This window comes from Macrotis lagotis, chromosome 1 (genome assembly GCF_037893015.1).
Source record: "Macrotis lagotis isolate mMagLag1 chromosome 1, bilby.v1.9.chrom.fasta, whole genome shotgun sequence".
Lineage (NCBI taxonomy): Eukaryota > Metazoa > Chordata > Mammalia > Peramelemorphia > Peramelidae > Macrotis > Macrotis lagotis.
The window spans coordinates 751,855,931-751,872,536 of record NC_133658.1 but is presented as its reverse complement, the minus strand read 5'-3'; the positions used below and the strand labels follow the sequence as shown (position 1 = coordinate 751,872,536).

Sequence of the window (16,606 nt, the reverse complement as noted above, 5' to 3'; positions counted from 1 at the left end):
ATTTTTTTCATTGAACAAAAAGCAATATCCTCGTTCTCCTACCTCTCCTTCATTGAAATAAAAGAGAAAAATAAAACCCTTCCAACAAAACAAATTCCTTCATTGGCCATATCTACAAAATATGTCTCAATTTGCTCCCTGAGTCCATTACATCTCTTTCCAGAGGTAGAAAATATACTTTCATCATTCCTATGGAATCATGGTTGATCATTTTATCAGTTCTTAAATCTTTCAAAATTGTTTACCTTTACAATATTGCCTTTTGCACATATCGTTTCTTTCTAATCTTCTTATGCTTTTTATTGTTGTTCAGTCATGATGCCATGGACCACAACCTTCTGTCCTCCACAATCTCTGTCTGCCCAAGTCCATGTTTGTTCTTCCTATGACACTATCTATCCTTCTCATCCTCTGTTATACCCTTTTCATTTTTCCTTCTCTCTTTCCCAACCTCAGAATCTTTTCCAGTGAATCCCATCTTCTCATTATGTGGCTCCACTTCACCTTCAGTAATTGCCCTTCCAGTGAATATTCTGAATTAATTTCTTTAAGGATTGATTTGGCACAGTGGATAACTCAGCAGATAGAAGACTGGCCTAGGAGTCAGAAAGAATTGATTTCAAATATGGCCTAAGACACATGATAATTGCTAGCTATGTGACTTTGAGCAAGTCACTTAAACCCATTGCCTTTAAAAACAAAAAGAATTGATTGGTTTTATCTCCTTTCTGTCCAAGGTACTCCCATACTTCTTCTTCAACCCCATAGCCGTGGTGTCAGCTGTCTTATGCTTTCCCTACTCAGTTTCATGTACTACAGGATTCTTGACATTGTTCTAGTTGATACTTTTCACACATGAGCCACCATCTTCCAATGTCAACCTTTTATATTAGCTGCCCCTAATGGCTTTCTAGCTTTGGCTCTTGCCTCTTAGCTTCCTAAACTTCCTGGAAATTTCAGCTCATTTCTATAGAAATCTTTACTTGGGGGGTGGCTAGGTGGCACAGTGGACAGAGCACTGGCCCTGGAGTCAGGAGTGCCTGAGTTCAAATCTGGCCTCAGACACTTAATAATTACCTAGCTGTGTGGCCTTAGGCAAGCCACTTAACCCCAATGCCTTGCAAAAACTAAAAAAAAAATCTTTACTTGGTCTCCCATATCCAATCTCCATTGCTAGTGCCTGTCCTCTGAAATTATCTGATCTTTACATTCTATGTATCTTGTATATACATAGTTATTTGCATGGTGTGTCCCATTTCCAGAATGTAAGCTCTTTGAGGGCAGGGATCCTGTTTATTCTTTTCTATCCTCACTGCTTAGCTCAATGTCAAGTATATAGTAATTGCTAAATAAATGTTTATTGACTGACTACCCCAAGAAGCTTTCATTTTAAGCTATAAGCTTAGTGGTGAACTTGTGTGTCCACATGGGGCTTCTTGTTCAATTGTGTCCCACTTTTTATGACTCTGTGTGGAGTTTTTCTTAGTAAAGACATTGGAGTGATTTCCTTTTCCTTTTGTAGTGGATTAAGACATACAAAGGTTAAGTGACTTGTCCAGTTCGCACAGCTAGTGAGTGTCTGAGGTGGTATTTGAACTCAGGTCTTCCTAACTCCAGGCCAAGCACTCTGCACTTAGCCACCTAGCTACCTCTACCTCCAGATGGGGTTTCCCTGATTTTAACTGTCTCCATGCAGATTTGAGAAGATGTAAAAGAAGATTTCTCTCTTTCACCAACTAGATATGTGGTGTTATCAGTGCATGGAGCTCCTGATGAGAGTCGCCTGAGAAGTTTAGTGGCTTATCTGGGGATTTATCAGAGGATGTATCAGAGAAAGGACATGAATCTAGATCTTTCTGACTCCAGGTTCAGAACTCTCTCCACCACACCATGTCACCTCTCAAAAAGTGTGCTAGTCAAATAAAAGGATTTGAGCTGCAATTTTGCTTTTTATACTCTTTTTCTTTCCTAGTCCTTCATACCATTTTGACCTGTTTTAAGTTACCTTCCATTTGGAAAATTTAAAGGATACCCACCCATTCTTTAAGACCTCCTCTCCAAGTACATTAAAAAAGGGAGCTAAAAAGAACATATATTTTAAGGCTTCAATGGAATCCTTAGTAATCAAACATTCCATATTCCCCTAATTTTACAAATGAAGAAACTGAGACCCTAAGAGATTAAGTGTCTTTCACAGAGACAATCAGAAGCATCCATAGGATTTGGAATTCAGATTCATTGGATCTTCAGATCCAATGCTCCTCTACAGGTCAAAAAAAGGTCCCTATTCTAGAGAACCAGTCCAGAGTATTTCTTCTCCCCTGATGCCCTGCCCTATATTTTTATCTCCTTCTCCCCTGAAATGGAAACAATTAGGCTGTGCCCTCTTAGCCCCCTTTGCCCAGCTCCATTATGGCAGCCCAGGGCCCTTCAATCACCTATCTTATTGCCACCAGCTGCCTGATGGCCCGACACCCTCTGAGCTGTAAGCACAGGTCTCAATACCGATTAGCTGGCAGTACTGGCGAGCTGAAGAACAAAACCCGCTTTCCCTCCCCCTACTCCCTCCCTCTTGTTTTCATCGGGCCCTCTTCATAGGCTCCAGCTGCCTTGTTAAAGAGTAGCTTTTATGTTGTGCTTCACCTGTACCAGAAGCAATAGTTGTTCAGTGTGATGGGAGAGGGAGAGTGGCTTGTGTAGTCTCTAGGGATCACAATGCCTCGGGAGCTCTGAGAATGGAGGAAGCCCTAGAAGTCGGGCAGGTAAATGTATGGCTTTTTTTTTCTCTTTCTGAATAGTCTGAGTCTTCTGAAGCTAGATGACCAAATTGGCTCATGAAGGTGGAGGCTGGCCCAAAAGGATTCTCTGTGATTTGGGGTTGGGACCTAGCTTAAAGCAGCTTGGCTTCATGGAAACTCTTCTGAGTTGGGGATGTAGGTGGTACTCATCAGTTCCACCCATCTAAGTTGTCACAGTGATGACCTTGAAAGGTAGTGGGGGTTGGTGTGTATGTAGCAGTGGGGGCAGTAACAGCAAACAGAAATATGGGAATAAACTAGTCATATGGATTTGGAGTGATCTCCTAGAATTGCCTATTACAAAGAAAATGGTCACCTAACAGAAGTATCCAGTGTTTCCCAATATTTTTTTTTACAAGCTCCCCTTGTCCCAATCCCCACTTTACCCTTCCTCCTGGTGATATCCTAGTTCCTCTGAACCCCCTTATGTTTTAAGGATTTTTTTTTCTTTTCCATGAGAGATCTCTCTCTCTCTCTCTCTCTCTCTCTCTCTCTCTCTCTCTCTCTCTCTCTCTCTCTCTCTCTCTCCCCCCTCCCTCCCTCCCTCCCTCTCTCCCTCTCCCATTAGTTGCAAAGTTGCAAGCTTCCTTTTTTCTAGAGTCCTTATTGCTCCTGTTAGCAGAGCACACATTTCTCAGACAACACCTGTAATTTGACCTTACCCTTTTTACCTCAGTCCCTAGTAACAGGGACAACTTCTGAAATCAAGACTTAGCATGTGCTGCTTGCAACAAAATGAAGCATCTTTCACTAGCATCTTATTTGGGGCCACTTCATACATTTCTCTTAGAATAGACCACTTTACTCCTTTTGCTTCTCATGGCACTAGGTTTTAGCCCAGTAGTACCCAGAGGAATAGGTCAGAGGTGAAAACAGACACCCATTTTCCTCCACCACCATCACAAAAGGGGAGAAAGTCTCAAGTGCAGAGATCAGCTGGAAGAGTTTTTACTTCCCTTCATAGCTTCCTCTTATCCCTATGATTTCTAGGGTTTAGACCTTTGATTAGACCCCTCTCCCTTTGCACACAGGCAGGGCCTGTTTAATTTCAATCTTTTCCATTTTGCAGTTTTCCCTTAACCAAGGAAAAAAGTCACTCTAACCTATTAGTCTTGCTGAAACTTCTAGCCTATTTGTCTTGTTTTGCCTCTAAGTTCCAATAAGAAAGGGTCCCCCAGTGATGAGGGGAAGACATATAGGACAGCGTCTAACCCAGAGGCAACATCTTTCTGGGCAACTTCATCTCAAGTCAAGCCTTCAATAGAAGTCAATTCACCAAACTCTGCTAAAAATAAATAAATAAATAAATAAAAAACCCCAAAAAATGCCCTGATGTGCTACTGCTTCTCTTAACTGCCATGGGGACATTAAACCTTCAGCAATTTGGGACTCTGAAGGCTGGCTTTTGGGTCTCTGCCTGGAAAAACAGTAGGCGAATAGTAAAACCTTAAATTCTAACATGTGTAAGTTATACATCTTATTTTCATTTTCAGGCCATGTTTCCCCCTGTAAGACATCAGGAAAAAATTACCGTCTGACTTCTAATATCTCAGTGGAGCATTTATCTCCCAGCTATGATAAGTGATCTTCAATATTTTTTCCCTTCAGATTAAGAAACAAATTCATTTAATTTTCTTTATTGAATGTGCTCAGACTTCCTCTACCCTGCCTGAGTCTTTGGGGTGCACTGTGCTATAATTCTTTCCCTCTGGGTTAGTGGCATTTCTCCAGGTTGCCACATTTCCCCTCCCTTTTTTCTTTTTTTTCTTTTCTTTTGCGGCACTGCTACCACATTGGTTGAGTGGCCATGGGGGACCCTGGGCTACATAACACTGTTTCGGACTGTCTTGAGATTTCATCCGCCTGTCTTTAAAAAATAATAATAATAATGGTAAGAAATGCTTGGATCATTGGCAAGAACAAGGCAGACAAATATGCCAGAGTTGGAAACCATCTATCTGAACCTTATCTGAACTTCTTGGGTCTGAAACCTTGGTGGAGAGCCCTTGAGAAAATCATCTTTCCTGCAAGGTTCTTGCTGGCTATAACCATAAGCAGCAATAGCCTATCCTGGCATTCTTTGGTTCTCCTGCTCAGGACATTTCCCTTCTCACAGGCAGCCTGGGTAGCTTGGGACTGGAAAGGGAATCCAGTGAAATAAATTGCAGTGCTCAGTTATCCTATGTGGACTATACCTCCAGGGTTCAGTACTGATGGGGCCAAGGCAAGTAGTCTAAGCTCATGCATCTGCTGTTTGCTTTTGTGGTAAAACGGACAAGTCACTCTGACTATATCTGGGCATGAATGTCGCAAGATGTTAAGTACTAATTGGGGCTTGTGTAATGAGGGACTCTGTTGTGTAACTTGTATTGCAAGTCGCTTAAGCTTGTCCGCATTGTTTCCTTTGTGAATGTTGCCATTGAGGGTATAAAAGGCTTAGGCTTGTAACTTTTATCTTACAAGGGACTGGGAATCAAGACTCCTGAGTTCTATTTCTGCCTCAATTGACAACTGGCTGCTTTGAAACAGATTGTCACAGAGGCTAACTCAGAAGACCTGGTATCTAATCCTCACTCTGACAATTGCTAAGGGTATGATCCTGGGCAAGCCACCTAAACTTAGTTTCCTCTTCTGTATAATGGGAAGACTTCCTGCAGAGAAAGGTACTTTGTGAATTGGAAAGTGTAATATTAAGTATGAACCACTACTATCATCATCACCTTAGATCCTCAAAGTCTTGTTTCACTGAATCACAAGCAGGTCCTTCTATTGGAAACACTTTGAACCTGGGCCTTACCCCAGATTGTATACTTGGTCATCCAGGACCCAGCCTGCCTAAATTCAGAGATACCCCGAGCTAGTTGCAGAAGAATCCATTGTTTGCTTATAGCCACCTTAGAAGAATATCCACCAAGATTTAAGGGAACTCCAATTTGCATTAGTTGAGAGAACACAACAGATTAAATTATAGATTCTTAAAATAATTTTAAAGTTTTAGTATTATTATTATTATTATTACCTATCACCTGTCCTAATAACAAAGTTTCTTTGAGGTCAAATAAAAAAAAATATGTAAAAGTATGCTTTAAAATGTATTGTGCTATACAAATTTAGAGTATTCCTATCATATCTATTATTGTTGCTGATAATTAAAACATTGTGCCCAATGGATTAATAAAGAGTTATCTCTGAGAAATAGTAATGTGTGTCTCTGAGTTTGGTGGATGTTATCTTGATATTTGGGCAGCCACGAAGCTAGAGGAGACTTCCATGCTGACAACATCCTGTTTCCCTCCATTTTTAGGGAATCTCCAGTGGACTGCAGTGTTAACAAATGCAGCAAACTAGTTGGTGGAAACGAGTCCAATCCAATGAATTACAACACCTATATGGATGAGAAGAACGGCCCCCCTCCTAACATGACCACCAATGAAAGAAGAGTCATTGTCCCTGCAGGTACTTTGAAACTGGGATCTTCTTTTATTTATGGGCTTTAGTTTTGTATTCTCCTAGGTCAGCAAATATAAGGTCAGAAAATTCCAGAGAGCTTTGTATCATTTATATAGAATTAGGAAGACATGAACTCATTTCCTGCCTCAGAAACTTGCTTTTCCTGGGCCAATTACTTACTTCTTTCTGCCTCAATGTCCTCATCTGTAAAAGGGGAATAATCAATAGTATGTATCTTCTAGGGTTGTTGTGAGGACCAAATGAGATAAAGTATTTTGCAAAATTTAAAGCATCATAAAAATGCTATCTATTATTAATATTATTTTAGAGCCATTACTATCTGGGGTACCAAAAAAGGTAATAAAGGAGGAACAGTGACAACCAATTGCTGTGTTCCTCTCCTTCCTCCTCTAGTGCAAGATCCCCCACAACTAATATTAACCATTATTAATTGGTCTAGAGGAGAGCTAAAGTCAAGCTGCTTGACTCTGAATGGCAGTAAATTCCAATACTTCTGCCTTGGTGGAAGGGTGGCTGAAGAAATCTGTTCTGTCCATCAGACTCATAATTTTTGGCATTTATGTGTTCCACCTTTCCAAAATCAAAGCCAACTACTATTTTTATTTTAAAATAGAAACAACTATATTTAGCAAATGGAATATTTTAGCATGTGTGTAATGAGTTAAGTCATGATTACAAAATAAACACATTTTCCTTAGTTTAGTGTTTTTATGGCTGTTAGTCATATTATTTTTATTCCAGTTATGATTAATTTTATTTTGATTCTAATTATTAACATCAAAACCAATCAACAAATGTTTATTAAGGTCTAATATCTGCCAACCATTATGTTAGGTGCTAAGGATACAGTGACAAAAATGAAAAGCCTTCTCCTAAAGGAACTTTTATTCTGTTGAGAGTTGCAATATGTAACCATACAAAGAAGCACAAAAAGTAGAGAATACAGTGATGGAGGGGGCATTTGCTGCTGAGTAAAAGCAAGGATTTTAAGGAAACTAATAATTCTAAGAGGCAAAGATGAATAGGGATTATATTTGTTTCTGGCATAGGAGACAGTCTGTTGGGAAACAGAGATGGAAAATGGAATTTTTTAGAAGGAACAACAAGCAAGTTGACAGGAATATTGAATGTGTAAAGAAGAATAATGTGTCCTAAGTCTGGCTAAGTAAGTCAGGCTCAGATTGTAAAATGTTTTAAAAATTGAATGTAAGGTTTTGTGTTTAATCCTTGAGATGATAGAGACCTGCTCCATATTACACATGGGGGCAAGTTTAGTAAGTATCAAGTGTCTGAGGCTGTATTTGAACTCAGGTCCTCCTCACTCTAGGGCAGGTACTGTAGCACTGCATCACCTAGCTGTGTTTTGTTTGGTTTGGTTCAATTTGTATTTTTTTTTAATTTTGCAAAGGAGTGCCATGATTGCACCAGTGTTTGTAAGAATATCACTTTGACAATTATGGAAGATGGGGGAAGGGACCTGAAGAAAGGAGACCAATTAAAAATTTTTTTTGACGATTGAACCTGTTGATTGGACATACTGCTATTCTGTCATCATGGTCTAAGCAAGTTTAGTTGTCTAGTCCAAAAAGAATCTTAAAGTTCATTTATGGGGGATTTCAGTTAGATGGAAAGAATTCCATCTTAACTTATCCACTGTGAATGATATGAAATATTAGAATGGAATGCTAAGGGAAGTTGAAATCTATCTTACCAAGGAAACCTTTCATCAGAACATAAGCACCTATCCAATTGTGAGAGTTTAAATGCAGTCATGCCTAATGGCAGGGGAAAGAGTTAGATTCTCCTTTATGAGAGACATGAAAATGAAGAAAATCCCATTCAAATGCTATATTAAAAAAACTCTAAAAAATTCCACTATCAAGTCTAAAGAAATTTAGATGTATTCAGCCTGAAAGAAATCTAAATGCACTTAGCCTCTTTCCTATTTCCTATTCACAAAGGACTTTAGGCAGGTGTGGATGGAGCCAAGTCAGATAGGGTAGGGGAAGAGGGAAAGGCCTTGGAGAAACATGGGTGGGGCCCATGCAAGTTTTATGGGTCTGACAGAATCTTATAAACTATTTGCAAGGAATGTTAAAGTTCTTTTGCCTTTCATGATCCTATTACTACCCTTGGTTGCCTGTCTCTCTGCCTCTCTTGGAATTCATTAGAATGTTTATATCCTGTTCTCTTGTATATGTCTATAGGCCAAATAAAGCCAACCTTCCCTCAAACATAATCCTGGCACTAGGATAGGTTTAAACTGAAAAGCCGTCTTCATAACCCAAAATCAAACACTGATCTTCTCAAACCTTTGTTCTATTTGGTAACTGACCCTCTCTCCATTCCCATCCTCCTGGCAACTTTTGAGAATTCAGAATATGGATATCACAAAAAGAGTCAGAAAGGAACTTAGTAGTAAACTAGAACAATTTATACCATGAAAAACATCCTACACAGCATATCTAACTAATGGTTGTCCAGTGCTAGGTAGAACAGTGCCTGAAATCAGGAAGATCTGAGTTCAAATCCAGTGCCAAATAATCACTAGTTGTTTGACCCTGGACAAGTCACTTACCTCTTCTTCAGTTTCTTCATCTGTCAAATAAGCAGGAAAAGGAAATGGCAATCCACTCCAATATCTTTGCCAAGAAAACCCCAAATAGAATCACGAAGTCATACATGACTGAACAACAACAATAATGCTGGAGAACCTATTACCTCCTAAGGCAGTCCATCCTCCATATGGATAACTTTACTCCTTAGGAAGTTTTTCTTGATTTCAAGCCTAAATTTGCCTCTTTGAAATTTCCACCCATAGCTCCTAGAGACCAAGCAAAACAGTCTAATCCTTCTACCACATGGTAGATGTTCAGTTACTTTCAGACAGCTACTGTGTTCCCCCTTGAGCCTTCTCTTCTCTAGTCTAGGTCTCCTCAGTTCTTTCAAACAAGCCTTATATGGCATGGACAAAAGGTCCTTTACCATCCTGGTTGAACTTCTCTGGACACTGTAGCTTAGCAACAAACCATGGGGCCCAGAAATGAACACAGTACCCTAGATATGATCTGATCAGAGCAGCGTACAGCAGGATTATCACCTCTTCTGTTCGGAAACTATGCACTTCTCAATACAGTCTGACATTACATTGATTTTTTTGGCTGCCAACTTATACTATTAACTCCTATGGAACCTGTAGTCCAAATAAGCCCCCCAAATCTTTTTCAGACTACCACTTAAACAGGGCTCCCTCATCTTGAATTTCTGAAGATGATTTTTTGAAGTTACATATAAAACTTTATAATTACCTTAAATGAATTTCATTGTATTAAGTCTAATTTTGTAGCCTGTCAAGGTTTTTAAAATTACTGTTCTTTCATTCTGTGTGTTTAACCTTCCCCAGTCAAGATTTATGTAAATTACAAATTTGATAACCTATGTGCAAGTCAGAAAAATATCCTGAACTAACAGTAAGTAGCATCTCATTTCAGGTAGTAATAATACTAATAGCTAACACAAAGTGCTTAAAGACTTTTTAAAGACTTCAGAACACTTTGTATTGGTTTCTTTGTTTTGATTCCATGGTTCTGAGGAACAGGCCTGACAAGAGGCCTGTTGACTCAAAGCAGGTCCCAGAGCCTAATTTGGTATTTTCCTACTGACCCACACTTCTGCCATGTCTTAAGAGTTCAGGGAGAAGTAGAAAAAGAATAAATGTAAATCATAGATCTAGAAATAGAAAGGACCTCAGGTACCATCTCATCCAGTTTCCTTAGTTTACAGAGAGGCACAAGGAGATTAAGTGATTTGTCCAAGTTCCCATATATGATAAGCATTAGATCTAGGTAGGATTTTCATATAGATCCTCTGACTCTATAACTAGTGCTCTTTCTACTGTTCTATGCTGAACAGTATTGGCTTTCTGTCCCCAGAAGTTCTGCCTAGTCACTTGTCTAAGAAAAATAAATAAATAACTTTGCCCTTTCATTTTATGAATCCTCTTCAGTGAAATAGAAATCTTAATTGGAATTCACTGACTCATCTAGAACCGGCCATTTCTTTAAGCATCATTCAGATGTGACTTTGGTATAGTTCAGGTCAGCTTCCTGGGTTCCAGGAAGAGATTCTCTCATCTGTGCAAATCCACATATCTAGACAATAAAGTACCTGAAAACAATAGCCTGAATTTCTGGTCCCATCTTGAGACAGATATAAATAAATGAAGATCCTAATGAATCATCAACTTTAAGCTTAGATTGAAAGAAACTAAATCTAAATCATCTAGAAAATGCATTTGGAAGAGTTTAATAGAATCCACAGTGGAAGATTTATAAGTCATTGTACTGCAGAGGGGAAAAATAATATTGTGACAGGGCCCTAAAGCAGGTGAGGAAAGAATAATAAAATAAATAGAATGATAGTGTGCAAGACTAGTGTAGGAATAGATGGTGTGGCTATACCAAGTGGGGGATTAAGAAGAGCAAAGAGCAGAGGAAAGAATATCTGGTTTAATCTTCCCTGAAATTGAGCAATGTAGGAATATTTTCTTCAGAGTTTTGAAATAGTTGTTTCCACTTCCCTGGGGCCAGTCTTCTTGATTGTTTCTGGAAATAACATAGAAAAAAAAAAACCCAGGTAAGAGATGGAGAGAGGGAGGGTGCGGAGGGAGGGGAAGGAAGGAGAGGGAGAGAGGGAGGGAAGGAGGGTAGAAGGGGGAGAGAGAGAGAGAGAGAGAGAGAGAGAGAGAGAGAGAGAGAGAGAGAGAGAGAGAGAGAGAAGGAAAGAGGAAGAGGGAGTAGGAGAGGAAAAAGAGTAGGTGTGCACTGTGGCTTTTGGAGGAGTTATATTTTTTGGCAAAAGAAGAGGGTAACTGCAGAGGTCAGGTAAATTGGTGGGGGCAGGAAAAGGAAACTTGAGACATTTGCTGAATGGGGCAGTCCTTGTGGAGAGCTAAGGGGGAGTCATACCCCACAGGAGGCCGGAAGATTGGTTGTATGCTCTTGAGGAGAACTGGTGCTAGATGGTGGGAAAATGTCAAGGAACAGAAAAGCAAAAAGAAGACAGAGAACTAATCATGTTGCATTCTACTCTTTGCCTTTGGAGTGGCAATAGTGATGCTATAGGAAACAAATATTCTTAGCCTTGATTTTAGGCCCAGGGACAATCTGTAGGACACTTATATATGGTTTCCAACCAAGGAGCTCCCTCCCATTCTCAGCTCTCAGTATAGCAAAAATCTTTAGTCTTTGACTTGTCCGTGGTCATGCTATTCAATCAGTCAGTATTTATTATATGCCTACAGTGTTCCAGATCTATAGAGCTTAGAATCTTAAACCCACTCCAATACCAGATATTTTTCTATGTCCAACAAAGCAACTCAATGTTTATATGACTTTAGCTAACCCATGAGTTTCAGTTGCATATTTGGGATGGTCTGGTGGAAATAAAACTGAAACCTGGGTTTTATTCAAGTCTCATCCTTTGGATGTGAAAGTGGAATTACAACCTAAGTGTCTGATTTTCTTCATTCATCCAGGATTTCTGAAGTCTTCTATAACTACCATTAATATTTCTGAGCTTTAAGTTGTTCATGTTTTGTTGACACTAGGGGTAGAGGGGCGAGAAGGATGATTCTGTGAACAAGTGTTTATTTTTATTTTCATAGTTTCACTTCCCAGGCCCAGCCTACCAACAGCTCTCCTAAAAGTTTGAAAGAGTCTCCTGTCAGGTTTTAGAAGGAAGTGTCTTAGAAGCCCCCCAACTTACTAAGTGGTTCCGACAGCTCCAGATGTGATCTCCAGATGGGTGCTATTGTAAAAGCCCATCTGGGAACAAAAACTTTCCCCTTTGGAGAAAGACCTCATAGAAATAATACAAGATTAATGGATGAAGGGGGTGGGCTAAGAAGGGGGTTTTGGCTAAGAAGACTCAATTTGCTAACTTTATTTTCTTGCTCATCTAGATCCAACCCTGTGGACTCAGGAACACGTACGCCAATGGCTAGAGTGGGCAATAAAGGAGTATGGCTTAATGGACATCGACACAACCTTGTTCCAGAACATGGATGGCAAAGAACTATGTAAAATGAACAAGGAGGACTTTCTCCGAACCACCTCCCTGTACAACACAGATGTGCTGTTGTCACACCTTACTTACCTCAGGGATAGTAAGTGCTTTAATTTCTCTTGGGGTTCTTGGTTTATATGTGCTAATCTTCAAGGGGTCAGACAGGGATTATCCTGGGAAAGCAACATTTGATTCTAAATGTTAAGCCTTCACTTATAGTTGTGCTTTTCAGAGTATATGCTTTGTAAATGGTCTGGTTCCCTAGGAGGATTTAAGGAAAGGAAGTTCATCCTCTTGGTATCAGTTTGTGTTGGACACTCTTATTAAGGAAGCAGCATTTTTTTTTTCCCTGTAAAATTGCCAAGGCCACAGTGGCTCCTTAAGATACTGCTGAAGGCCAGACATAGTCCCATGCATGAGGAAAATAGTGTCAAGTATCTTCTCCACAGAAAGGCATGAACTAAGCAAACAAGGGAAAGGAATGGGAAGGGAGCAAAGATGTGATCTCGAGAAGGACTTCAGACTATGGGGCTCTGTTGTTTTCATTTTTCTACCTAAGACACCCTCATTGGTGTTTTCCTGAACAGTTATTTAAAAGCCACAGGAAACCCTCCAGATGCATGGAGCTAAGATTATCAATTCCGAATAGCTCCTAACAGTAGATTAACTGTCTCCTTTTCCAACCTACCCCCCAGCTTCTCATTGACTGTTATTCCTATTACTCCTGGTTATCAGCTGCTCTGAGCTACCTGCATTCTCTCTTTGAAAAAAATCAACAAGTATTAAAGGCATATTATCCTATGAGAGCAAACCAAATTGAGAGAGGAACTCTGAGAAATCAAAAGAATTAAAGAACTAAATGGGGAAAGCTTTGGAGAGAACGGCCTGTGGGTGGCTTTCAGCACTTGTCATCTGGAAAATGTACTTAGGAACTTTCTAATTTGTAGGATTCCTTAGAAACTATCTTTTTGAATTCTCTATCAAAAGATTAAAATCCATTATAGACCCAGAAAGTTCCTCTAAGTAGGCACATTTCTTTTATTCACCTAATAAACCCAACTGGCACTTGCTATAAGGAATCCAAATCATGTAACCAAATTGCAAATACCTACTTTTCTATGGCCCCTTTGCATATGTCCATATATGGAATCATTTTTATTTGCTCTTCAATATTTCAATGGCTTGCCATTTCTCTGTCTCACATTGTAATGTATCTAACCGTGTACCACTGTTAAAAAGAATATCTAGTCCTGATATTCTCGTGGACTATTTGTGCTTATCTGTGGTAGAAGATTCTTGTTTGGGTCTGATCAGACACAATCAGCCACACTGTAACTTGTCTCAAACAGAGAGATAGCATTTCGGTCTTCTTTGATAATGAAGGACAAGAACCAACCAATGCTTGCCCCCAAGAAATAGGAATAATAGCATTTGTATTCTCTGAAAACAAACATAAAAAGCATCTAGGTCTCTGGTAATAATCTGAGATTGCAGGCTAAACTATCTGCACACATTGAATTACAAAAAGATGAGTATACTTGATGTAATAATCTATTACATTAGATATAGATATATTGATACCATTTACTTACCTCAAGTTTGTTTCTCTCTTTCTCTCTTATTTCTCTGTTTCTGTGTCTCTCTGTCTCTCTCTTACACACACACACACACACACACACACACACACAAAATCTGAAACTCTATCTTCACATAACAGAGGAATGTTCTGCCCTGTTCATTTTGCCCTTGACCTCATTCTTCCTTTGTGTGAAGAACTTAGCATATTTTAATGTCTATGTTCCTTTACTCCTAAAATAGAGAGAGTAGATAGTTACATTCTCTGATAAAAATCGAAAACTATAGGCATAGAACCCATAGAAATCTTCGTAAGATATTAGAGATCATTTTACATATGAAGAAAATGAAGCCTAGAGAGTATAGGGTCAAAGCTTGGGACTTGAATCCAAGGATTATGACTGATAATTAAGGATTCTTTGCACTAAGATCCTCCATAAGACCAAGTGAGTGATTGATAGTCATATCAAGAGAGACAATCCTATTTCCTCATGAGTTGACACCTAACATTTGTGTTGACTTCCTACCCAGTATTTAGATAACATGTAATATTTGCAAAATATCTTACAATTATTCCATTTGATCCTCACAAAACCATAGGTGTCATTATTATCTCCATATTAAGTATATAGGTAGACATTAAGTGATTTGCCCAGGATTACACATCTAGGAAGTATCTGAGGCTGGATTGGAATTTATGTCTTCCTAACTTTAGGTCTAGAACTCTACCCACTGTACTACCAACCTACCTGTTGTTTAGTATAACTTTAGAGAGTCTAGGGCTTAGGCAATATTAAAGATAATTATAATCACAGAATGTCAGAGATGGAAGGAATTCTAAATGAGGGATCATTCAGTCTCACCCCAATCCAAACAGCAATATTCTTTTCCACATTCCAAACAAGTGATTGTAAAGGCACTGCTTGAAGGTTTCCAGTAAGGAAAAAAAATTAAAAAAAAACCCAAACTTGAAGGTAGCTCATCCATTTTTTTTTACATCCTGATTAGTTAGGAAATGTGCTTAGCATATTGTCTGGCACATAGTAAACACCTGATAAATAGTAATTGACTATTAGTTGAATGACTTCCATTGGTTCCTTTTTTTTTAGGGTTTTTTTGCAAGACAATGGGGTTGAGTGACTTGCCCAAGGCCACATAGCTAGGTAATTATTAAGTGTCTGAGGCTGGATTTGAACTCAGGTACTCCTGACTCCAGGGTCAGTGCTCTATCCACTGCACCACCTAGCTGCCCCCTTCCATTGGTTCTAAATTTGATTCTGCAGTTTTTCCCATTGTCCCCAATTCTGCCTTCTGGATCTAATCAGAACAAGTCTAATTGGTCTTTTATATAACAGCCCCTCAAATACTAGAAGGCAGCTTTTCTGTTTCCCTGAATTCTCCAATTCCTTCAACCCATCTTGATATTGTATTTTCTCATTTTGGCCACCTGCTTCTCAATAAGTTCCAACTGGACAATGTCCTTCCTAAAATTTGGTATAGTGAACATAGTCCTAGAGAAATGGTCTGAACGGGAGAGAGGAATATAGCTACAGAATGCTCACCTTACTGATTTTAGATACTATTTCTCTCAAGATTTTAGATACTGTCTCAACCTAATTTGAGAAAGAGCAGCAGTCATCCTCTTCACCTGATTTTCCAATGACTTCTTATGTAGTACCAAGTATATCTTTCAGCTATACCTCAGCTCTTGGTGAAAATAAACATGTATCATTTTTAAAAAGAAACTCTATATCCAAAAAAAGATAATCTATTGTGATTCAATTTATAATACTTGAGTCTCATGGTGAGATGCTGAAGTAAAAATGTTCTACTTACTAAACATATACTGACTCCATTTGAAAAGTTAATTTGTTCCCATTTGGTTCCCTGAACTGTTGTCTTCTTGCTGTCAACCAAATAAAAAAAAAAATCAAGGGGTCCCAACCAGTGAATTATGAGTTCAAACAACGATTACTAAGGGAGGAATTAACCCTTGTTAAAGAGACCAAGAAGAGAGTACAAGAACCTAAAGGTATAAAAGCCTTTGAAATCCTGTCCTACATTGAGCTACTCTTAAAGAAAATAGACAAGATTCACTTTTTAAAATAAAAATATTTTATTGATGAGCTTGTTCTGGTCCCCAGTCCCAGACATATCAGTCTCACTCTCCAACTTCTAACCTCCTTTCAGTGTTGGTTTTTGCTGGGTAGCAAGTTAAGACACCTAAATGTCAACCCGCATGGAAGAGAGGTAGATGTCTAAGAGAAAATTCTTTCCAGGCAGCTGTGCTCTTCTCTGCTGTCCCAGTTGTTGGGAATTCCCCAGTGCTAAAACACCTTAAAATACTTTATTGTTTTCCCAGACTTATTTCCAGCGGATGTTTGTGCTAAGGGAGGGAGGTCAGTACTTGGGAGAAAGAAAATATTGGGGGGGGTTGTTATTTCATATACTTTGTCATTTATAGGAGGTGGATTAAAGGGAAAGAGGGAGACACACACTTCCACTTTGACATAATATGAGAGAAAAATATCTGAAATCATCCCCTGTGCCAATGAAGAGGTTTCTGAGGGGACCCAAGGAAAATCAATAGTGAGAAAGAATGAAAGAATAAAGCTTGAATAGAGAACTCTGCTTTTGCACAAGATCTTCTAGTTGAGATAATGATCAGAAGTAAATAGGAATAAGGGGCAGTTGGG

General features: G+C 39.1%; 1 protein-coding gene across 6 annotated transcripts in view; it reads left to right on the top strand.

Moving 5' to 3' along the window:
- Positions 1-16,606, top strand: part of FLI1 (Fli-1 proto-oncogene, ETS transcription factor) — a 161,843-nt gene that overhangs the window by 99,201 nt on the left and 46,036 nt on the right. For all 6 annotated transcript variants that reach the window (XM_074216340.1, XM_074216339.1, XM_074216343.1 and 3 more), the window contains 2 exons: positions 6,103-6,254; positions 12,232-12,435. In XM_074216340.1, the coding sequence (XP_074072441.1) occupies positions 6,103-6,254; positions 12,232-12,435 (356 nt within the window). The remainder of the gene's footprint in view (positions 1-6,102; positions 6,255-12,231; positions 12,436-16,606) is intronic.